This window comes from Nymphaea colorata, chromosome 3 (genome assembly GCF_008831285.2).
Source record: "Nymphaea colorata isolate Beijing-Zhang1983 chromosome 3, ASM883128v2, whole genome shotgun sequence".
NCBI classification, from domain to species: domain Eukaryota; kingdom Viridiplantae; phylum Streptophyta; class Magnoliopsida; order Nymphaeales; family Nymphaeaceae; genus Nymphaea; species Nymphaea colorata.
In genome coordinates, this window is record NC_045140.1 from 27,775,736 (window position 1) to 27,800,015 (window position 24,280).

A 24,280-nucleotide genomic window follows, 5' to 3' on the forward strand; every position below is an offset into this window, starting at 1 on the left:
TTGATAGCACCCTTTAAATGTCAAGTCAGTTTTGCTCCCAAAATTCCTGCAGCTTTAAGCAAATCCATTGTGTATTTTCTCTAATTGAGAAATAGTCCTTTTTTGAGTGAGCTGTACTTCAATTCCTAGGAAATACTTAAAAAGTTTTCCTACTTTCTTAATATAAAACCTTTGCATCGAAGAACTTCTTCAAAGATTCAATAGCATAACCGTTAATCCCAATGACAATACCATGAGTCACATAGACAGGTAACTGTTGGCAGGGGAGGAGGGAGGGGTGGGCCTGCCTAGGCCATGGCCCCACCCTAACTAACTTAAAAAAAAACAAAATTATATTAGAAAATAAAAAATTATTAGTTGTGCAATGTATTTTTTTTATTTAAGTTTAGTTTGGTCCTACCCAAATTCGAGGTTGAACTATTTGGCTCGTCCCGAAACAAAAAGTAACTTTAACTTAAAACAACAACGAATAATCAGCTTTAGATTGACCAAAACCTCCTTTGGTCAAGGTTGACGAGACTTGGTATACCAATGGTGCGAAGCTTGTTTGAGACCACGAGTGTCGCCCTAACCAAGTGGCAATTTCATGTAGGTTTCTTCATCTAAGTCGCCGTGTAAGTGGAAATTTCATGTAGATTTCTAGTTCAGCTATAATTTAAATCAAGGTTCTGTGTTTCAGAACTCTCTCTGTCCAATCTTAGGAAGCCTTCATATAAAAGTGAAATGATTTTTTTTATCTAATAAAAAAAGAAAAATGGAAATCTGCGAACCTTGTTTGTAGAAATTATACTGCCACCTCTGCAGTATCTAAACACGCCCTTAAATTTTGAATTACCTAATTTCTTGCCGTGTCTTGTCCGTTGAAGTTGGCGAATAAATGCCAATTTCTTCGTAGTGTTTACGACGGGATAAAGCCCCACACGGGTTGTTCGTCAAAAATGGAGGCTGTCGGTTAGTAAACTATGGGATCACTCCCCTGCAGATTCCTCAAACATGACAACACTCAAAGCGGACCAAAAAGAACTTCAGAAGGTAAAATCATTTCAGAGGGCCCATAGTTTTGAAAAAAAAAAAAACTTCGGCAAGAGCCGTGGAAGAAAATGGTCGTTGACTTACACTGAAGTAAACGCAGAGACTAATCGTTCCATTGTCTTTATTAAAGCCAAACACTAGAGAAAGAGAGAGAGAGAGAGTTGTTTCATTTACGGCGTAATCCAAGGTCACCTTTTATCTATTGGAGGGAACTCCCAACTTGTGAGCAGTGGAGAGACCCTCTCATGTCAGCAAGTGGGAACCTTAAGCGTAAATGGCCGCTTCTTGCCAAATTTTAGACACCTTTTGTGTCTGCATGTTGTTTATCAGCTGCCAACCTTACAGCAAGACTGCCTTATTTCCGTGACACCATTTAGAAAATGCTTCAAGCCTTCAAGTAATTAACCCAACCCAGAATGAAGCAAATTTTGAAACTCAGTAACCAAAGGCATCTGAGAAGATGCATTAGCAGTCGGGTTCTCGAGAAACCATCCTCGTATGCAACTTAGAAACCTTTGGACATGTGCTCATCATCCATCATCCTGTGGAAAACGTAGATGGAAGTCTCTGAAAGACTAAAAGCCAAAATGGGTTCCCATGAAATCCAGTCACTAGAGGAAAAACAGTGCTTGGTAGTCAATCCTGAACCCCGGGTTCTGCAGAACAATGGCCGCAGAACCTTCTTTCGCCTCCTTAGGGAGCCATTTGATTGGTTGTCAATGCTCTGCAGGGAGCTCGAAACCAGCTTCATTTTGGCCATCATTGTGGTGTATGGCTTTAGCCAGGGATTCTCGGGTTCTTTCTTCAAGGTGGTAACCGACTACTACTGGAAGGATGTGCAGCAAGTGCAGCCGTCGGCGGTTCAGTTGTACCAAGGCCTGTATGTCATGCCATGGATCATGAAACCCATCTGGGGCCTCCTCACCGATGTATTCTCCATAGCTGGCTATAAACGCAGACCATATTTTATGCTTGCAGGTGTGTTCATCCTTAACTTCACTTTCCTCAATTTTCCTTTTTTTTTTTTCCTGTTATATGAAATGCTAATATTCTATTCATGTGTGCTTTGTATCAAATTTGAACTTAAAGGTCGGGTATAATTTATTGTGAGAACACTTTTCAAATGATAACATGCATGAGAATTGAGAAAGGCATTTATAATACCAAAAGTATTTTGTTTCACGTATTATATTTAGTTTATATAATCTTCCATTCAAAGTTCTGCTGGGAGACAAACTTCCCTTCCCATTATTACTAAGAAATGATATTTACAGAGAAAAAAATGGGGATGCATCATAGACCGAGACCCTGGCAGTTGAACAATACTGCCCAAGAGGAAAATAAGCAGTCAGACTGCAGCAACAAAACACAGATCTGAAACCACAAAAGTAGTAAACAGACCATCCAATATCCGAGTGTCCATCTATATTTCCATATCTACATAGAAATTTCCCTATTTCTAACGTTGGCAGGTCACAACAATGGATAAGCGAGACCTTATCCGACTGAGAAATTCCCACTTTCTGGAAATGCCTCTTCTTCCCGCCAGCAAACCATTTAGCCTTCTTTTTCCATCCCCTGGTATTGGTGATAAGCACATCTGCGTTCCATGAAGAACCGGATTAAGCTTCCCCTTACATGTCCCTCCAACCTGGAGCTATCACTTTCTCTGATTTCTTCCACATGGAGACAAGGTACACCATCCTTCTATAAAAGCTAGTTTCTCGGTTTCGCACTTTCAAAGTGAGTTTCGAGAGGAGCAAACTTTCCTGTTCTCAGAAGATTCAAGCAGCCATATTGCATACTGTAGACAATACATGTTTGTCTCAGAATTGCCATTTAAGGAGATGGTAATTGGTTGTGTTGCATGGACTCAGGCACCCTTGGCAGCTTGTGCGCGTTGCTACTATTGCAGAAGAAGCCTCCTGTCCTGTTCGCCCTCATCTTTCTCACAGGCATAAGCACTGCAATGTCAATAGCAGATGTCACCATCGACGCTTGTATTGCTCGCAGCAGCATTCAGAAACCTGCCTTAGCATCAGACATGCAGAGCCTCTGTGGGTTTGTCTCTTCTACCGGAGCAATTCTGGGGTACTCCACCAGTGGGATGCTAGTTCACACCCTTGGAGCGCAGGTAAAAGTCTCATCTAAAGCGACCGCTGAAGTTCCCCCCAAAAAAAGAGCAGCGATCTATAGCTTCCCATTTTCCTCGTTAATCATGATTAATCATTGATGATGAAGGTGATAATGAAGAATCTGCTCTTTTCTTCCCTCTGATGCAGGGAACACTGGGTTTGCTAACTTTACCCCTCATCATGATCATCACTCTTGGATTTACAATGAATGAGGCCAAAGGCATGATTCGAACTGATAAAAAGGTACTAACGAAGATATGAGGTTTCACTTCACTTTGCCTGATCTTGGTCTAAAATAGCATGGTATGTCTGCATAGAGAATCACAGATCAAAAAATGCACAGCTATTGCAGTGGAGCATACTTGATCCGTGTTCTCTTAGCAAGGCACCATTTTTTCTTGAGCGTTGCAGCAAAGCTGCTCTGCATTACACGTTGATTCTCTCAAACATATTAGCCATGCTTGAACCACAAGGAATTTATTCCAGTTGGGGTGACCAACTTGAAACCGCTCTTATGAATGTATAGTATTTATTGGGCTCATGAATGAGTGTCTCCAACTTTATTTGAAGATGTTTGCAAAGGTGAACGGAGCAGTGCTAGACATGATCAAAACTATGAAGTATCCTGGAGTATGGAAGCCCTCACTGTACATGTACCTCTCCATAACACTTAGCATCAGCACGCATGAAGGACAATTTTACTGGTACACTGACCCTAAAGCAGGCCCTGCCTTCTCAAAGGTATAGTCTTAGCCGCACAAAAACACATAAGCATAAGCACAAACACAACCTTAGAAAAAAGCAACTTCTTTAATTCAATTCACAATTTCCCACAGGAGTTTGTTGGAGTAATATATGCCATAGGGGCTGTTGGATCGATTGTGGGGGTAATTCTATACCACAAGTTCTTCAAGGAGTTTCCATTTAGAACAGTGATCTTCTTTGCTCAGCTCCTGTATGGTGTCTCAGGAATGCTAGACCTCATGTTCGTTCTCAGGCTCAATCTGAAACTTGGGGTCCCGGACTACGTCTTTGTAATAATGGAAGAAATGTGTGCGCGGATCATTAGCCGGATAAGATGGATGCCGATGATAATTCTAATCACAAGACTGTGCCCTCTGGGGATAGAGGGAACATTCTTTGCGCTGCTCATGTGCATAGACAGCACCGGTTCCTTGTCCAGCAAATGGGGTGGAAGCCTTGTTCTTCAACTGCTGAAGGTCACGAGAACAGATTTCAGGAACTTGTGGTTGGCTCTTCTGATAAGGAATCTGCTGAGGATCTCAACCTTGGCTCTGATTTTCCTAGTGCCCAAAGCAGGGCCAGCCGATGCGATGCTCCCTGATGAAATGCTGGACGCCTCCAGGAATGACCATGACAAAGAAGAAGGCCTACAATTGGTCTGTCCATGAGTGACGAGAAACACGCTCATGGGTAGCTGTGTGATCCTTGTATAGTAGTGCATTCTTTCATGTAGTTAATCTCTTGCGAGAAAGAGAACAATCTGGGCATGTGCGCCATGATAACTCCAGCGGTTGATCTTGTTACTTATCCTAAGCAACCTGAAACATGAATCGGAAGGATTAAGAGAACCCGTGAAGTACAAGAAAGAGGAGGCAACCAGTGTTCGAATGTGCACCTTAAATCTTTTTGTTTATCGAGACGAAGTGAAACGCCGATACGCCCTGAACTAAGAAAATTCAAATCCCACTAGTAACTAGATTCAAAGGGCACACACGAGGCATCTGATACATTTTGTGAGAGTTGAACATGTTATTGAAGGAAAGTGTAAGGGAGCCTACTCCCTGCAGTCTTGCACCTCACGCCGCGGAGGCGGAGCCAAATATAGGGGCACATGTCCACCCTAACTTTCCAAAATTTTATATACAAGTGCATATATTTACATATGAGTGTGCCGATTCAACTACTACTTTGTGTTTGTGCTCATCCTCACTTAAATTTTTAGCTGCGTAACTGGTATTATAGACTCAAATTGGTTGCTTTGGGTGGTCGCCCTTTTGGCACTCTTTTTGGAATGAACATGTACCCACCATTTTTATGATAATCAACAGAGCTAGCGTGTTCCCATCCTGCATAATGCGCCACCTCAAGACAACTCGAAGAGAAGAACGTGGTATGGATATTGTTCTTTGTGCTTAGAGCAATGACGCAACAAGTGAGGCAAAACCGAAGCACGTCAACTGCTGGTTGAAAATTAGCAGTTGAGATGTTCTCCTCAAACAAATAACCTGCTCTGGTAAATGAGCAGGTCATTTCAGATCCATATCCAATTTTCATATACTCGTGCAAGATCAGACTCAGGTCTCACTGCACTGCACCCACCTTTGGTATTGTAAATCCTTCATGGGAGACGAGGGTTTTGATCCTTCTGCTCCAGAGGGATAGTTTTGTTAAGTTATGGTTTGGGTCAAGTCAGACCCGTCAGACCCGACCCATAGCACATGGGCTGTGGCAAACTTGTAATATTTATTGTTCTTTTGTGTATTTTATTTGTAACAGTCAAGTGTAATTAGTTTAAGTGACTTATCAAAATCTTACAAGTTTCCAGAATGCACCTTGGAAATATTAATGAAGTATCTAAAGCCTAGATCCACAATTTTACTTCTGCTTTCCCTCTTTATTTTACCTGAATCCCAGTTCTAGTGGGGATTACTTCACCTTCATTCTTTTTAGTTCCCTACTCAGCAAAAACTGACAGGAAGGAGGGGGGCTAGTTAATAAACAGAGATTTTATTGCCATTGGCATCCAACATCTTCTACCACATTGACAATACCACCCCATAACTATAATAAAAAGGAGGATGTTATTATTAAGGCCCCAACAACGAACCCAAACATTAAATGTACTTTCTCCCTCAGCCACCAACTCCAGAATCTCACAAATGCAAGGTTCCTTACAAAACCCAGACAAAATCATTCGACATTTTCAAAGAAGTAGACTAATGGCGTCAACAATTAAACATGATAGAAGCATGCAATGACTGAATGTGAATAACAGCTGTCTGTGCAATAACTCAATTGATGCAAAACATTACCACCAACATGAACGGGACAAAAATTTTATCTTGCCAAACACAAACATGTATTTTCTTGCTGCACCAGAAGAAACAGCTGTTGGAAAAGGGAGAGATCAAAACATGAGATGCATCCTTTTAACTATTTCAAGGAAAAGCATAGAAAGATGACCTATTTGGATCAACAGCATGTCTTGTTTTTTTTCAATTAGTTTGGACAGAGGTCCAATTATTCCCATCAATGAGGTTACATAAGAGGGGTACAAATTGGTCAGGTCCAGGAGAGCTTAATGTAGTGGAGGTCAGGTTGAAAATACAGCCGAAAACAACAAAGATCATACACCAAATATGACCTATTTGGATCCCTATTACATAAGGACAACTCATTCCACAATCTATGCCACCAAAGCAACATAATATTTTTTCAAAATATTCCCGCACCCGAGTTGACACAACTCAGGTGTGGCCTGGGTGCTGGTGTAGGTCCGGTTTGGATGTTGCTTGGGTGCAGCAACAAAAAACTTATGTTTTTTTCATTGAACAAATGATAGAATTATAGATTTTAAATTGTTAATTTTGTTGTTTGTGGACAATTATATATATATATATATGCATCTTTTGTTTTTTCCTTTTGGTTAAATGTCATACCTATACCAGGCACCAGTGACATATGCCACACACATCTATGTGAATTTTGTGATTAACTTCAAAAAGCATGAGTACAAGAATGCATGAAGAAGCCCCTATATGCACAGACACAATAGGCAACATTCAAATATGAGAGCGAGAGAGAACCAACAAACTGTTCTTGTCTTTCAAATAGAGAGAACATGAAGACTCTAGAAACTAATAAAATTCAAATATTTGAAGTGTACAATTACCTTCTTTGATACCGTCAAGTTTCTAATAAAATATTTGAACATTTTCAAAGTAGAAATTTAAGTGCATCTGCCGTTGGTATGGATGCAATCAAGGTTACGCTTGAAAAGCCAATGACACTAGAAAAAACAACAAAAATGTCATGCACCATGTAACATGCAATTACACCCCACGTAACATGAGACAGTTCAAAATTTCAACTACGAGGCATGAAAAGCAATATGATGAAAATGCCAACTTTATCAGATCCAATAGAGTAAAATGATGCAACGAAAGGAGCATTCTGAAAAGTAGACTAAGGATCTTAGCAACCAAGGAAAGGAAAAACAGATTGAAATCAAGGTATCAACTGCACTAAACAAACTTAGGTGGGAGTAGGATCCTTCCATATGCTCCACATTTAAGCATATGCTCCACATTTAAGCACAAGTTCACTTCAACACATCACAACTAACTGAATATCCAAAATAGGATAATCCAGATCCTATTGTGCAAAGTGGCCTGAGTAGCAAGGCAAAACATCATAAGGCTCAAACAAAGTAATAACTAGTTTCTTTTATTCTATATTTAAATTTTCATGTGGAACGTCTTATCATCCAGCAGAAATAATTTAATAGATTTCATTAACTATTTTCATGATAATCCTGCAAAATATTTATGAAATGCTTTGACATATATAGTTGGAGCTAACAAAGGGTCTGAACTCTGGCTCCACTAATACAGATCCAGATAGCCAATATTGTTACAGTTTGCTAGTGGGCAATCCTGTTGGTGATGTTCTGGATCTCAATTCAACAGCACGAGACAGTTCCTTCACAGTCTCCTTTGCAATGTGGCGTGGACGACTGAGCCAAATTCCTCCATCAACGATCAGTGTTGTCCCATTAACATATTTGCCTACACAGAAGACATGTGACGTCAACATTTGACATGGATAGCAGAGTACAACCAATTGGTTAATATTCGACAGCCATGTCTCACATCTATAGTTCATCGACAAACAATGCATCCAAATATGATATCCAGAGAAACTTAACATCACAATGCTTTTGAATATAATATCTACAGAAACATAATAGAACAATAATTTTATGAAAGAAAGATCACAGAAATCTTCCTAGAACTATAGAAAGCAAAATGTTAATGGGCTGTACTTTTTTTCAGTTATGCAAGCCATCAAGGAATAAGTAAATTGTAGTGCTTGGAAAACTTTCTGCAAGAAGTCCAATGGAAAAAAAGGACATAAGTAATGGCCACATGGAGATTGTCTCAGCTAATGTCAATCTGACCGTATCTCCATTGTGCTACACATGCACCTTGAAATGTCGAAGGGGAATGACAATCAGACCATAATAGGCACAAAGCGTTGAAGGATCAACATAAGGATTATGCTCTGGAATGCATATGTGATGTTAGGCCACTTGAATGGGATAGCAGATAAATAGCAAACTTGTGAGTAATTCACTTCTGCTCCTATTATCCCTAAAGCCAGGATAGGCCACTTAGACAGATATGTTTTCAGAATTTTGCATCAGAACTCTATTCCAACTACTTGTATAGATATTTATGCAGAGATATAAAGCATAAATGCAAATAGTTAACCAAATCAAGATTTTATAAAAGTTTTTCATTCATATATGAACCCAATTGGTGAAAAAACTACCAGCATCTGATGCAAGATAGAGAGCAGCCATAGCAATATCCCATTTCTCGCCAAGCTTATACAGAGGGATGGACTCTTTAAACTGGCCCTTCATCTCCTCAGGTGCAAGCTTACTCATGCCTGGAGTGCCTCCAATTGGACCAGGTGCAATTCCATTAACTCTAATGTCATAATCCGTTCCCCATTCAAGAGCCAAGGACCTGGTAATACTATCAACAGCTGCCTGCAACAGAACTCAAGAGTTACAAGAGTAAAATACAGGTACTTTCTCAAACAATAGCTCCCTGTTAAACAATAGCTTCCTGTTATACACCTTTGCGGCAGCAACATGAATTTGATACCACGATGCAGTATAATGAAGAGTTGCACTAATATTCAAAATTGTGCCACCTCTTGCAGGACCCTTCCCTTGTTCACCCTTCTTTAAGTACTTTAGTGCTTCATGGCACATAGTGAATGTGCCAACAGAGTCTATGTCGATCACTGCAAAAGAGATGTGCCAATAAAATAACGCAGATGGTGGCGATTGATGAATGAAACACATATTGCTAAACATTGTACACAAGGCACAGTGGAAATCATGCCTACACATAGAAGTAAAGAAAGCAGCATTCTCAGTAATTCTTCAGCATCACTATTGGAACCAGATATTCAAGCTGTCTGAGCAAAGGTATGCTCTAACCTGTACGAAACCCATTAGGAGACAAATCCTCTGCTGCTACTAGAAAATTCCCAGCCGCAGCATTAACAAGAATATCCAGCCTCCCGTAATGCTTGATAGTTGATTCTAAGACCCTCGCTGCATCTTCCCTCTTGCGTACATCACCCACAAGTCCAATGGCCTACAGTGACAACAAAAATAAGCGGCCAAGTCTGCATAGTTTCATATCGTAATACTTGAATTATCTACTGAAAAAAATGTAATCCAGTAGCTTGAAGATACTCCTATGTTTTGAGATTCCTACAGAAGAAAGCATTTCCAATATCGTGACGCTAGCATCTATCTGTCGAGAGATGAATCATTACATCCACTCAGAGATGAATTGTGAATTTAAAAAACAAAAAGCATCTGAAAAGGAAATAGGATGCGAATGCTGCAGCGAAACGAGATCAATCTAGTGAGAATTAATGATTGCAGCCATGTCTATGTGAGATGAACTCCTTTCTAATGAACTAGTTCACTTGTTTGACGCCCACAAAGTTCTAGATACTCAAAGCAAGTGCCCTTCAAATTGAGCCACAAAATTAAGCACCGAAGTGATGAGTACAAACAGTTTCCTTCTTCCGGTGAGGAAACAGCTATAGCAGACCAAAAAAGGGAGTTCAAGCCAGCCATGAAATGTGCACATACCCATAGGCGTGGCGATATTTATCTCACCTGACGGACTAAGTGGAAATTGAAGGTCTAAAAAGTTGCAGCCCCTCCCACCTCAACAAAGAAAAAAAGGTGGCAGAGCCCCCCCGGATTCTCCTTCACCGACATATTACGTGGCAAGTTATATCCAGGTATTCGAAATTCCAGATAAATGGGAAACAAAGAGTAATCGCGGTTATTTGACATCCAACGATGTGGGAAGATGCTCTAGGTCCTTCATCACTAATAGTCGTTCACAAGACGTAAATGAATATAAAGAGGAAAGCACATATCACATAACACATATAAAGAGGAAAGCACATATCACATAACACAGCCCAGCTCAGCAGAAAGCTGAATCAGATTCCAACTTCCACACAGCAGAACTAGAAGGACTTGGTTTCAGTACCGGTATCCCTTGGGAGCGCAAGGAGTCGACTGCTGCGTCGAGGATATTCTGGCGACGGCCCATGATGGCGATGGAGGCGCCGTGCCTTCCAAATTGGGTGCTGATCTCAAAGCCGATGCCGGAACCGCCTCCTGTCAGTAGTGCCACCTTTCCCTTAAGTATCGTCTCCTTAAACGGCGACTCCATTGCTACCGCCACCACCACCAACAACTAACGCCAGAAAAACTCCAAAAATCTCCTCCCTCCCCTTTCGATCGAGGGGCAAGAGTTACAGTAGAGAGAAAGAAGGAAGAAAGGAAATGAGGAAAAATGGGACGCCGAACGTAGGGGACAACCACATGAAGGATTTTTCACAAGAATCAGAAGACCCCCACACTTGTCACCCGATTTCAATTCTCAACATCAAATTTCCTCAAATTGACAATTAGGAGAAAGAGAAACTGAAGAAAGAAAATGAGATGTGAACGGTTCCCTTGCCGAAAACGCGATCTAATTTCTCATACACTATTGATATAAGATCGCACCCATTTTTTTTCCCACTTATTCACAAGAAATAGCCACTATAATTGACTCCAATTATGTCAAACAATATACTACGTGACTGACTGAAATAGGGGAAGTCTGCCGTGCCGCCTGGGATGAGAAGAACTTCAAATCGATGTATTGTTAAGTGAAGAAGATAATTTTACAATCTTAACTGAGGCTTTCAAGATTAGGAGTATACGGGTATGCTTTTTTAAATCCAAAAAATAGAGATCTATTTCAGAATTGGATTGCCTGAACTGCAAACTTTCAAGTTTGTGAAAGGTTTTATCTTTGTTTTATTAAGAATTCGCATGCCTCTTCCTCGGTAAGTTCCTCACGTAAATCAACAAGTAGGTATTGCTACTCTCTTATTACTTTACATTTGGCTATTAATATATTTAAATGTTCTAGTCACATCTTGTTTGACTATCACATGAACAAAAATGCTTGCAATAAAAGGTTCAAGAAATTAAAACACCAACCAGATATGATTTGAGATTTTTGGGATCTAAGATCTTATAATTTCAAATCCGTGATTTTCAAAATATATTATAGTTTCAAATCTTCTTCGAAAGGTGCATCAACTATGACGAGAATAATTTGCCACTCATGCACTTGGATTTGAAGTCAAGCTCCTTCCTACTCAATTGAGGATAACAGAACGATTAAATTTATAGTTTCAAATCTGTAGTTTGACAAGACCGGGTTTAAGATAAGACCCAACGACAAATCAGATTCCGAATATGTGGTCATAAAAAAACGCCCCTTAAACTTTGGAACTTCCAACTGAAATTGTTCTTCTGCCCTCGGCCTTTTGTGCCATAGCTATGAAAGGTACTCGAATTTTCTGCAAAGGCAATGAGGGCCTCATGTTTTTACTAAACTACTAAACGAAGAAGTTAATTCACAAGATCCTTACAAAATTTAAATCTTGAATTTGATGGCCTTCACATGCCAAGTGTTTGTGCCATTGTAATTAATGGATGGCCTTTACTCCTTTTTTCATAAACCACAGGCAATTTAAACTTATAAGATTACCAAAATTTTGGATCAGTCTGCCCTGTTTGACATGGAATTAATTCAACATGAAGAACCCCCATTCTTGATCAAATCTAAGCCTTACTTTTCGCTTCTTGCATTAGAAAATCATGTTCCAGAATCAAAGGTTCCAAAACTCGTTTAAACAAGTTATTTTGTAAAAAAAACCTACAAAAGAAAAGATCTGTTCATTAGTTTCTTGCCGTCACTACTCTCTCTTTCTCTCTCTAAACCATAAACGGAAGAGATATCTGGTGCCCCTTTCGAATAAATTACCAGTTTGACAAATTTAGAATGCACTTTCGCATCAAGTTCGTGTTTATTTGTTCTTTGAATAAGAAAACGTATCCAACTTTTATTTGTTTGTCTTAGCTTATGACGTAGCGAAGTTGGAACCTTTTTGTCCAACTTTTCTCCTACCAGCCTCCTTCAAGACAAAGAAACCCTTTTCTTTCTTTCTTTCTTTTTCTCCTTGAAGCTTTTTCTTTCACCTCACACCCACATTCCAACTGCTGCAACAAACTCAAATTTACCTGTTCTTCAGCAAATTCCAACTGGAAAAGAAACAAAAAAGAAGTTCCTGTTTTGGGCACCGAGTAATGCTCACAAATCATAAAATTGAAGGGAAAAAAAAAGAAAAGAGAATAAAAATATGTGGGGAGACAATTGAGCAAATTTGACAATAAGATCAAGAGAAAAAAAAAAGCGGATTTGGATCTAGCTCAGAATCATTTTGTCCTTTCATACTAACGCCTTTGTCCACTTTCCACTAGCAAGTTAGTTAACACAGGGTGGTCAGCGAACATAACGACCAACTCCCACCTATAGAATGGGCCCATGCTACTCTTTTCCTTGAATAATTTTCATTCTCTATCTTTTCCTTTGCTTCCCAGCGTATACCATCAAACATGCTGGTGGAATGTTTTTGAAACATTTCCTTCTTACTTTCACTTATATGTTGCACCCTTCGCTCGCCGGAAAATTATGAGAAAGGGCATCGTGGTCCCGTGGATGTGCAATTTGTTGAAGATATGTAGCTTTAAGTTGTGATTAAGCAGACAACTCTGATTAGTAACTTATGCCAAAAGAGACACTTCAAGTATCAAAATTTAACTACCTTTACGGGGCTTTTGGATTCCTAAGGGGGTTGGCGCAACGGACGGGGTGGGAGTTGATAGGCGGCCAATCTTCATTTTGAAATCTCAAGGCATCAACTTTCTATGCTGCAAAAAAAAATATTGATGTGCAAGTTGAACTATAATACAAGCGTCACCCTCGAGCTCCAAAGGTAAGTCTATATCATGAAAGATAGAAAGAATGGAGGGGACGACGGGGCTTGTGAGAGCAGTGCAACAACCTGATTCCCAGGGATGCTTTCACTACCTTTCCTTGCTGTCTGCCGCCCCCTTTAGGATTGGCCGCCGTTTGCTGCCTGCCGCCAATTAGCCTCCCTATATCCCTCTCTTGCTTTTGTTCCTCCTTTTTTTTTTCTGTCGAATTTTGTAAAATTGGTGACCCAATTTTTTAGTTTAATATAATTAATTATACAGCTTCCCATTTGATCGGCAAAATTTGACTGCCTCTATTTTAAAAGTAGAGTCGGAACCCAGTGAATGGAGCTTTTGTTGGCTCTTAATCACCTCACCTTTAATTGTTGTGAAAAATTATGCTTGCTCGACATGAACCCATTACAGAATGCATGTTCTTTTGCAATGCTTAAAACATGAGGGGAAAAAAATTGTGCTTTCCACTTGCCAAAAACAAATGAAAGAAGATTCTCTCATGTACACACTATTCTACATTCATTACTCTGCAAAATATACACATCTTATTTTACCCAGCGTTCACCGGCTGTTCATTCACAAACATGAACATACACCATCGTCATACGCAATCATATACAACTTATTGCAAATCGCTACAGCCAAACAATGGAAATTACACGCGCAAGAAGATGAATGTGAATCATGGATATATAAGCAGTTCTAACTTACCAAAGAGGGGAGAAGCACTGAGGTAGCTTAACCGTATGTCCTGCTTCATTGGGGATGTCCATCATCTTCTACTTCTTCCCCTTCCTCCATTGCACCATGTTCCTGCAACATATTCATGAGCATCGAAATCTGGTCCTGAAGCATCGAGTTCTCCCTCTCAACTTCCGACCTCTTACTCCGTTCCTCTCTTAGTTGAAGCTGCAAATGTTCTAGGCACCTGGCGTCCTCCTCCAACTGCTCGTTCAGACCGTTGATCTCTCTGTCCTGGTCACAGCCATCGAATTCACTTATGATCTTAATTTCACGGTAGGTATCGTTTAAATCAGCTCATTAGTACAGTGAAAAATCAGATCACGGCTTATGCAATGGTCTGGAATTTATAGATCTAATGAACGAAACCATCACCGGCACTACAGCAGGAATCAGAAATACTTACAGCTTGCGGAAAGAAGCAAATGAAGTCCAAAGATGGGTGAAGTTCAGGAGTACCTTCCTATTCATCTCCTGGACGGCAATCCTCCGCATGCTCTCTACGACGTCGACGTTGACGAGCTTGCGCTTCTTGCCAATCAACCATCCCCGTGGGTACACGGCGGAGTCGAAATCCGGCGGTGGCAGTAGCGATTCAGCCGGCAGAGGTCGCCGACCGTTGGCGTTCAGTGGCTCCAGTGGCTCGAAGAGCGCTTTCCTCTTCTCCGACAGGAAAGCACCACTCTGCTCCAATTCCGGTTTATCCTTCTCCAACGGGGAAGCCTGCAATTCCTCGATTTTAGCAGCGTCCATCTCCATCTTCTCTCTCTCACTGTCGTCTTCCTTCTCCTTCATCCCTAATCAACAGGTTAATTGAAAACACTGTTTCGAGCAATTCCCGAGAAAAAAACAGAGGAACTAAGATGCGTGTGCTCAGTTCCACAAGTAATTGAAAAGATTGGTTCGAGCAAAAGAGAAACTGAGAAGATGGGGACGAGCAATTCCACAAGAAACATGGAAATGAAGAAGATGGCAGCAAACTATTCCACAAGAAACAGAAAGCTAGAGATTATCCACACGATTTCTGCAAAGCAAAGAGCAAAGCTTTCGGGAAGGGATTATGTGGAATTACCCCTTCTTTTCCGCGAGTTCCAGAAAATCCGAGTAGGAGAGAGCGGGGAGAAGCCATCAAGAGGCGATTGGCTCCCAGGCCTCGGGTCTGATCCTGCGGGATCCCTACCCATCTGATGAACACGATTGAAAAGATCACAGAGCAGAATCCCTGAGGAAGACCTGCTAAAGAAACTAAGAAGGTCTGGTCAGGTGGGAAGGTGGAGGAAGATGAGAGGGCCTTTTCTTGCCATCAATGTTTTCCTTTTATTTTTTGCTAAAATAATTCTTTGTTTTCTCTTTCTTGCGCCAATTTTTTCTATTTTTATTTATCTACCTTGCAGACTTACTCCAACTAGAAATATATAACATACATATTTTAAGTTTTCCATTCGAGAGGGCATCAACGAAGATTCTCTTGCAGTTGGTTGGGGAAATTATTATTATGTCAGTCGCAACGCTTTCCACATTCTTGGACGGCCTTGCTCCCTGTTTGTCTTCGTCTCAACACGTACCGGATCACCTGGGTCCCATTCATGATCCATTCACTTATTGGACTTTGGATATGGGTCTCTCATATCCAAACCCCTTGATGCTATCATGTGAATAGTTAACCATGTTTAGAGTAACAAAAGATAGATTTCTTAAAATGCAGATGCCATTAAGTAGGCGTGAACTTATAAGTTGCCAACATTTTTTAAACTGTAACGTGGTTTGAGCAAAAAGGGTTTAGCATGGAGGTTTTGTTACAGCAAGTAATTGTAGCTTAGTAATCAATATGGTAATTCACGAGAAACCTGTTCTTGATTGTTGACCTGTTTTTCCTATTAAGCACCGTTATAATCGCCACGTTGTGTGCCCTATCAATGTATAACGTCACCAAGACCACATGCTGGTCGGTGTACCATCATTAGTAGCTTTCCATAAAGCTTGTTTTATGTAATGCATCTCAATCTTTTCTTTCACCAATGTCCTTTGATCTAAAAATTGTACAAACTTTAGTTCGATTTCATAAGTGAATCTTCGCACCCACTTTTCTTTCAACTTGGGAGGAAGAACCTCCGGCAGGGTCGTGTCGGCACTTTTCTTTCAACTTGATGATTTTAATCTGAGCAGGTGGATGGAGCTTCATGTTGGCTTCCCACCCACCATTCCTGTTCTTTAGATGGACGATTTCACATAATTGCCTCCCATCATTGTACAAGAGATGGTTCATGTCGCTTTACGAACAAAAAAAAAAAAGGAAAAAGAAAGGCTGTTTCATGTCCAAAAGGAATTCAGAAACAGATATTATCAACATTCTTCATTTAGAAGATGTTTGTTTCCCTCATTTACCAAGGAGATGGCCCATGAAATGAAAACGATTGACGCTCCCAACTGCCCAGGTGAAATAGGTATTGTATTGACGCGCTCCAGTTAAAACCTACATTCTCATATGAAACTGTGGTTTGCATATGACAGGTGCAGCTCCACGCTCTTGATTGCGCAATAAAATTGCCGAAAACCAATTGGTTGCAGTGATGTATTATTTTACGAAAGGGATCGTGGAAGATGAAAGAGAAAGTACATGACTTTGAGCCCACGCGGAGCTACACAAGATATAACTGCTGATGATGAGATTGAAGTTCCGTCTTCATACGCTCAGCTGAGTACAGATCAGGTCATCTGGCTTTGCAGTCTTCTAATGCCACTAGAACCATTCGTTTTACCGTCGAAGGCAGAGGCCTGACCATAGGCGCAAGTTGTGCAGACTGCCAGGACCTGACCAAACTTGTCTCACACAACTTGCGTGTATGAATCGTTTTACGAAATGGTATAGAGAACGTGCATTTCATGAATAGGCATGCATCAGCATTTTAAAACTACCTTTTACTACGGAAAATAAATGGTTTTATTAAACAAAGGACGAAAGGTTAATCTCTACCTGCATATTAAACAGAGTATAAAACTGAAATTTGACCTGCCAACTCTTTCCATGAAGAACCAGTACACGTTAATTACTACAGCGATAGAACACTTAACATCAAGTTGAATAAAATGTCAACGATATCTTTTTGACACACATTTCACTCGGACCTACAATAAGAAAACATACAAAATGATGAGCCCTTGTTTGACAATTCATAGCAAAGCTCTACAGCGCATACTGGGAAATTCAAAGGCATGATGCTTGAATTTTATATTATGTTCTAAAGACAGGATCCTGAAAGGAAGTTTCCCAAAAAATAAAAGAAAAAAAGTCTTACACGAGCACCTTAGTATGCTTTGAGAACGACAGTCTGTATCTGTCTGGTCTACAACAGAGACTCCAGTTGCTTGATAATTGAAAACAAACAACAAAGAACAAACTAAAACAGCCGTATATCATGCATGCCACATGCATAAACACATACAGGAAGAGGGTACAGTACATAGCTGCAAAATGATCAATTTACATCGATATGCAGAAACAAGCATGAATATTGTAGAACATTTCCTATATCAGGATTCGTCATGTGCAATTATCTGAATCCCAAGATCTAAGAGCTTCTCATCACGGATTTCAACATCTAAATCCAGTTGGAACAGAAACAATAGGACAGAGGACAAGATACTACAGAATTGCTGTTCAAATATTACAATTTATACAATGAGCTCTCAACTGAATTGAAACTACATCACCTTGCACGGCCACCATCGTCTGATGGATTGAATAAGAACTTTGGAAGAGATGCAATTCGAGGAAGGCCAAGCAGCAAATCACCAAGAGAGTCCTTTCTAGACATTGCTGAATTCTGCTTGTTATTAACATTATCAAGTTTGGATTTAGATGATGTTGCATACTCAGACATTTTCCTTTTGCCTCCCAGTGGGGACACAGTATCACGCTCATCATCATCATCGTCATCAGATTCCTCGTCTGTACTGGTTTCTGCATCAACCTTTTTTTTACTGTTCATATGTAGTGCATGATCTGTATTTGCATCCTTCTGTAGAAGACAATAAAGAGAATTCACTCTTGACATGAGACACTGCTCATCAGAAGCCAAGGGATTTTGTGAATCACTGAGTAGATGCTGAGTTATCTCGTCCAAAACGTCTTTGTTCCACTGGTCTTCACCAGACATAGCAGGATTTCCAGAAGTCATCTGTTCTGTGATGCAATGTTCAAGGTGATTTACTAAATCAGTCACCGACATAGAACCCCGGAGAGAAGGAACCTTCAATTGTTCCCAAAAGTTTGATCCCTTTGACACTACATTTTCATTGCACGTACGGTCTTCAATAGCCCTTGAGTCCATCACTGCATGCAAATTTAAATAATGTAATTGTGTCCAACGGGATAAAGGCAGACAGTTAGAAACAGCAATATCCCTTGAGAAGCATTTTGTCCAGAAGAAAGAAAGTCCTTTCTTGTTAGAACAGCAGAAAAATATAAAGAAGAAGACAGGAACAGCATTTGCCCTTGGAGAAAAAAAAAAGGAAAGGTTTCTTGCTAAATCACTGGTCTGAAGCAAACGTCCAAGTTCTAACTTACTTTCTACTGTCGAAAGACTCGAAACATGCATGAGTTTTATGGAGGCAGAGTCCAGCAACGAGAACTCAAGCACATGAGAGAAAAAACACAATAAATTGGAGCAACGGCACACATAAGCCTGGACTATAGTGTTTTATGAGGAGTGAAAAAGAAAGAATGTCCTAGATTAGCCTTTGTTACAAGAAATGCCTTGACAACACCGTGCACCTGAGTATGAAACATGCTACTGATACATGGTCATGAATATTCAGTCTTTTCTGCACCCACCAACGTGTATCATGCTGTCCTTGGGCAAGCACCAAACTAGACAACCAGAAATGCCAGGAACAAGTGGTTTTTTTCAAAAGAATAGACAACTGAAATTTAGGAGAACACAGTGCACCTATAACTTTTCAATCACTTCACTAGAGGCCACAGCTGGAAATAAAAACTTGATAAAGAATTAAATTATTGAATAATTCATTATTCTCTCTTGGTTGTTGGTCAAAAGTGGTCCCTCGTGGTCCAGCTAGGGATGCTGATGAGCAGTCAAGCACATTGGTAGCAATAGTGATGGCATACCAAGCAAAGGACCAAAGTAACTTGACTGACTGTTAAAACAAGCCACGTGACGTTCAAATAACCATCAGCTTCACATTTTGCAAAATTATACAAGAGCTAAAACAGGCTGAAAGAGCATACCTGAGCTAGGTGAAGGAGTTTCATGAGAGACAGATTCATGTACTCTACCAACAGGATCCACAGGCTCAGTCTTCAAGCTCAATGACTGAGCAGTACATGTTGATCCAGAGTCTGGACAGCCAGAGAACATTGAAACATGATTATCCTTCGAATGGTCAAACCCATGAAACTTTGAGTCACTTTGATCCTCAAATGCAGGAGCCCTGGAATCAAAGTATGGGGAGTCCAAGGATATATCTCCTCTCTGACTTAGCAAGTTCAACCGCGGGTCACATTGAATGAGCTTCTCAAAATGTTTATTAAGCAACCCATGAGGCACCTTTAAGAAATGTCTCCTGCGTGAACAGTTTGGACATATCATGATCATGATATACATAGAACTACATAAGTCAAAGCAGCCACAGAATATCACAATGAAGAATTTGACTGGGAGAGAAAAGTATGTTCTTGGAACGACTATTATCTAGATAGGAGGAGAAGAAAGAAGAAGGAAGAAAGACTACTTGGGGTTTGAGTCGTTTGACTAAAGTATAAGCTAAGATTATTTTACTTTACGAAATATGTGTTCTAAGTTCTAACAAAAAAAAAGAGGTTAATTTGATGAAAAAGCTTTAATCCAGAGAAAGAGCAGAGCATAAACTACAAAACCACAATTACGAGAAAACCCCTTTCCCGTCTTAAGAGTTTGCTTCCCAACTCCAGTTCCCTTCCCACTTTATACCGCTTCCTCAAATCCTGCTTCACGAATGCCTTCACATATCCTTTTCATTTACAAGTAATCATGTTCAAAACTCTCCATACTCTTCAATCCACAGACAAGGAGTGGCCTACTTTGTTAGTAATGAAACATCTACCCACTGAATTTTACCATTTAGGCAAAAACAAAGATGCTTAAGCTTTGAAATTTTTTCATTCAACTGCATATTAGTCGTAGTTAGTTGTAGTGTGTTTTATATTTCACGTGGTAAATGAAAATTTTAGAAACTTGAACATATTTCTCTTATTCCATTAAAAAACAAGCACCCCATTTCAAATTTGTAATCCTGAGCTGTAATATAGATATAAAGTTGCTACTCTACCTAACTATTTGGATATAAAATGTCATGCCCTGCATCCAGTAGAAGAAGGTAAGAGATAGTTGTTCAAGTGACTATGGACAACACATGCCGCTCATAAAGAATGGTCTCCAAGATCAAATGGAAATTCTAACAAGCTAGCTTAAGCTGCACCCCCATCAAGAATAGTGGTTTTCCATGCTCAACAGTTTGTTAAAAAATGCAAATAATTACTCAAAAGTAAAAAAAAAAAAGTACTGGTCTTGTTGCTCGTGCAGAACATTCTGTAGGCAGATGTTAAAAGTTGAAGAATTTCATCATTTAAAATATTATGCTTGTGGAGATCTATAATAGAAATGTATGACACAAGCCATTGTGAAAATTACTAATTGCGATCACTGCCAACTGCCAAGTAGATACAATATCCAAATTAGAGGTGCAAAACAAAGTGACCATGTTGTTTATGCATCTTAAAAACCCATAAGAATCAGCATATCTTTATTCCATTAAGTACACAGACAGGGATATTACAAAGTGAGGGTTTGGATTCAAGAATCATTATATGATTAAAGATGGTCTCCTATTACCTAGCATGTGATACTAGAGGATGAGCACATGGACTATAGACATCAGGGTTGGCCCATTATCTATGTGGAAGAAACTTCTCTGAAGAATATTGGATATATCCCACATGATTTTAGGACTATTTCATATAGTAGGCAATGTGACATGTCTCCTGGTTATGAAGTTCAAACATAAATAACATTTCATTTTCCTTTCTTTCGAAGCCATATTTTGAACCCGCAATGACTTGGGACAAAAACAATAATCATGATCAGACTGTAAGTCTTCCAAAATGATCCACATGTAATAAACAGACTAATATGTCAATCGTCTAAAAAATCATCTCCAATTTCCGCACCAAAGACTTCTGCATAAATATTGCATTTAACTAGACACCCTAAACTCTGGACTCACAGACAGATCCACAATGGTGCTACACAGAAAGAGGTTGTCTGTTAGAAATGATGTAGGAGGTGAAATGTAGAGGTTATACCTGAATCCGTGAGGTTGAACTTACTATAAAAGAATCAAGTTACCTGTGCATAGTTGCCTGCCCTCCAGTAAAATCTGAGGTTGCCTGCCACAACGTGTGCTTCCTTGGTTGTGGATTAGTCTCCCTAAAAAAGAGAGGTTGTCTAGCTAACTGAAACAGAATCAAGGCAATTAAGTTATGAAATATAAACAAGTCAAGAAAATTCCATTATCAACCTTAACATAGAAGACACTCAAGTGATTTTACCACAATATCAAGAGTGCCTGGCCCATTATCTGGAAGGGTAGCTTTCAAAGCGGTGATGTCTGACCACTGGATCTCAATTTTGCTCTTGAGACCACCATCAAGAACCTCCCACACAAGCTTATGTTTTGCAAAATAGCATTTTGCAACCAGATCACCTTCATACCTTGAGACACACTGCGTTATATACAAGGAAAACAGAACAAATTTGATTAAAAACCACATGATATGCGTGAGTGCTAAAAAGGTGCAAAACTCAACGTTTAATAAGAAACAATCAGCATAAAATCCTAGTAAGCAGCCGAACAGACACTTATTTGAACCAGAATACAGTATAAATTCCTGTTGCACACCAAAATGTTTTAAACACAAGAAAAAGTATACCTCCCAGGAACCAATTCTTAGCAGCGAAGCAGGGAAGTTGGACGCCTTCAACTTGTCACTTGTGCAAGAAGCCACTGCACCTTTCTCGTCACTTCTTGCGGAATCCAGACCTCCACTGCTATCAGCCCCAAGTGCAGCAGGATCGCCTTGAGAAAGTCTCATCTGGATCAAATCCAAAAGTGATGGGCTTTTCCGCAGTCGCAAGCCGAGTGGGCTAGGTTCATCAAAGGGATTATAAAGAGCTGGCTGTGGCGGAACCATGCTCGTCTCCATGCACCACTGTCAAGAGAAACAAAATAAGTGATAAAGATGGTTTTCCAACACAGACGCAAAATAGAACTTCTAGATAGCCAGGATTTCATGGAAGCTGAGGGGAATTCAGTTGGCAGCCAACTTCAAGTTTTCCGGCCAAGAGGATTTCAGAAAAGAAGCACGCCCACAGTACCCCTTCACTAACCACTCTTCACAAAATCAAATGCATCACAACTTAACAGCTTTCCACCATCCAGATGCCTTCAGATATCAAAATAAGGCACAGAGAATAAGGAAATCATGAGCCGTTTATAATAACAATTAATCCAAAAGGAAGACCAATTGTCGTTCCTTGTAAAACCAAACGCATCCAACAATGTTTTCGCGATTTTCCTTGAGGAAACATTTTAAGGAGATCGTGAGCAAATTTGGTCCTAATGCAAGTCCGAACCATTTAAGAACCACGAAATCGAATTCCCCAAATGAACCCAACTACTTATAACATTCACAGAATTTCTTTCACCAAAAGAGGGCGAGTATACAGGTAGCTAGAGAAAGGGGAAAATCAGGTGGTCCAAATCCCGCAGCTCATGCAGAATTATATGAAAATAATCAGACATGCACATCAAAATCCTCCAATTCCTTGAAAACAGTATTAACTGCACAAGAGAATGCAATAAAAGAATAAAGGAGAAGCGGGATTCAGGGCAAAAACGGCACACCACGAGGGAACCGGGTCCCTACCTGCTGGAACGGCGCGGGGTGCTTGCACCTCTTGCTCGGCGGCCAGCGCTCCTCCTCTTCCTCCTCCTCCTCCTCCTCCTCGTCCGCGATCTCCAACTTCACCACGGACCTCTTTGTCGATTCCGGTTCCGGGAACGCCACGGTCTGCTTCATCGCCCCCTTCTTCGCATCCAAGCTTCCAGAATTTATCATCTGAACCATCCGGGGCCAACGAGATTGCCCTCAGAAAACCTCACAAGTCCTCGCCTCTGCGATCAACGGGAGGAAGAAGACGACGAAAGTGGGGAGGAAGCAAGAAAGGTGGCACGATAAAGGAAACCGAATCAACGGACAGGAGCGAGCGTTGACGAAATCCAACGGCGTGCGCGGACGGAGCAGAAGCGCTTCGATCCCAGATCCCTTCCCTTCCCCTTCCCTTCGGCTGGTTCTTCCTCCCTTCCAGAAACGAAAAAACGAAAAGGAAAGGGAGAAGCAAGAAAAGAGAAAAAACAAAAATCATAAATGAAAAACAAAAGTAAAAATATTTTTTTTCTTCTTTTTTTTTTTTCCTGCGAGTGGATGAGAGATTCGCGCCTTGAAGGAATTATTTCTCCGCCAATAAGACGCCTGCTTTATATTCCTTTTTCAATATGTCAAATGACTAGTCTACCACCATCAACTCAATCTTTTTCCAATTTCTTTGTGGATAATTGACAGTCCTGTAAAGGGCATTTCAGATATTCCACTTCCCACCGTGGGGATGGACAGTGTACGGTTGTCAAACACGTCTCTCCGGGGTCGCTTACGGTGGGGAGGAGCCCATGGGCGTTATGGTGGGGAAGGTTTTCCCGTGTCCTGGACTTTGGATCCGAGCCGTCCCGACGATTCAGGAAACAGATTTAGGTCTGCCCAAGATCGATTCGTTGCAAATAGTGGCGCAAGTAGTTTGGATACAGAGCCGTTAAGTTCAATTTAGTTCAATATAAAAATATCAAATACCTATATTAGATTTGATCCGTTTGCAAACTTAGATGGCACAACCGGTTGGGTTGGGTGGCGTGTTATACTCACGTCCTCAGTTCCAATCTTGAAGGAAGGGCGTTTCCTTGAAAAATGTTGAACTTGGAATTATGAGTGTTATTATGGAAGCTAAAGTGAACCGATTATTGTCCATCTTTCTAATCTCATCTCCTCTTTTTGTTTCTCTTTCTCTCCCTCCAATGG

General features: G+C 40.4%; 4 protein-coding genes across 5 annotated transcripts; 1 reads left to right on the top strand and 3 right to left on the bottom strand.

Annotated features, from left to right (window-relative positions):
• The first annotated feature begins 1,599 nt into the window (after positions 1 to 1,599).
• Positions 1,600 to 6,643, top strand: LOC116250438 (probable folate-biopterin transporter 6). Its single transcript, XM_031624057.2, has 5 exons — positions 1,600 to 2,010; positions 2,910 to 3,166; positions 3,315 to 3,410; positions 3,738 to 3,908; positions 4,004 to 6,643. Exons 1-5 carry the CDS (start codon positions 1,620 to 1,622, stop codon positions 4,577 to 4,579), a joined length of 1,491 nt encoding a protein of 496 aa, XP_031479917.2. The 5' UTR covers positions 1,600 to 1,619; the 3' UTR covers positions 4,580 to 6,643.
• A 1,033-nt stretch (positions 6,644 to 7,676) lies between these two features.
• On the bottom strand, positions 7,677 to 11,098 carry LOC116251308 (peroxisomal 2,4-dienoyl-CoA reductase [(3E)-enoyl-CoA-producing]). Its single transcript, XM_031625494.2, has 5 exons — positions 10,508 to 11,098; positions 9,427 to 9,586; positions 9,058 to 9,227; positions 8,745 to 8,967; positions 7,677 to 7,978 (listed from the first exon to the last, which is right to left on the bottom strand). Exons 1-5 carry the CDS (start codon positions 10,691 to 10,693, stop codon positions 7,824 to 7,826), a joined length of 894 nt encoding a protein of 297 aa, XP_031481354.1. The 5' UTR covers positions 10,694 to 11,098; the 3' UTR covers positions 7,677 to 7,823.
• A 2,737-nt stretch (positions 11,099 to 13,835) lies between these two features.
• Positions 13,836 to 15,408, bottom strand: LOC116250879 (protein HEADING DATE REPRESSOR 1). 2 transcript variants are annotated; one of them, XM_031624852.2, is made up of 3 exons: positions 15,167 to 15,406; positions 14,554 to 14,891; positions 13,836 to 14,328 (listed from the first exon to the last, which is right to left on the bottom strand). In XM_031624852.2, exons 1-3 carry the CDS (start codon positions 15,276 to 15,278, stop codon positions 14,110 to 14,112), a joined length of 669 nt encoding a protein of 222 aa, XP_031480712.1. In that variant the 5' UTR covers positions 15,279 to 15,406; the 3' UTR covers positions 13,836 to 14,109. The 2 variants fall into 2 exon arrangements, with proteins under 2 accessions (XP_031480712.1, XP_031480713.1); XM_031624853.2 differs by having other exon boundaries at positions 14,101 to 14,323; positions 15,167 to 15,408.
• A 2,126-nt stretch (positions 15,409 to 17,534) lies between these two features.
• Positions 17,535 to 23,624, bottom strand: LOC116250748 (uncharacterized). Its single transcript, XM_031624665.2, has 6 exons — positions 23,078 to 23,624; positions 22,082 to 22,360; positions 21,701 to 21,874; positions 21,498 to 21,604; positions 19,343 to 19,677; positions 17,535 to 18,427 (listed from the first exon to the last, which is right to left on the bottom strand). The coding sequence occupies exons 1-6, from the start codon at positions 23,276 to 23,278 to the stop codon at positions 17,802 to 17,804; spliced, it is 1,722 nt and encodes a 573-aa protein (XP_031480525.1). The 5' UTR covers positions 23,279 to 23,624; the 3' UTR covers positions 17,535 to 17,801.
• Positions 23,625 to 24,280: the final 656 nt, after the last annotated feature.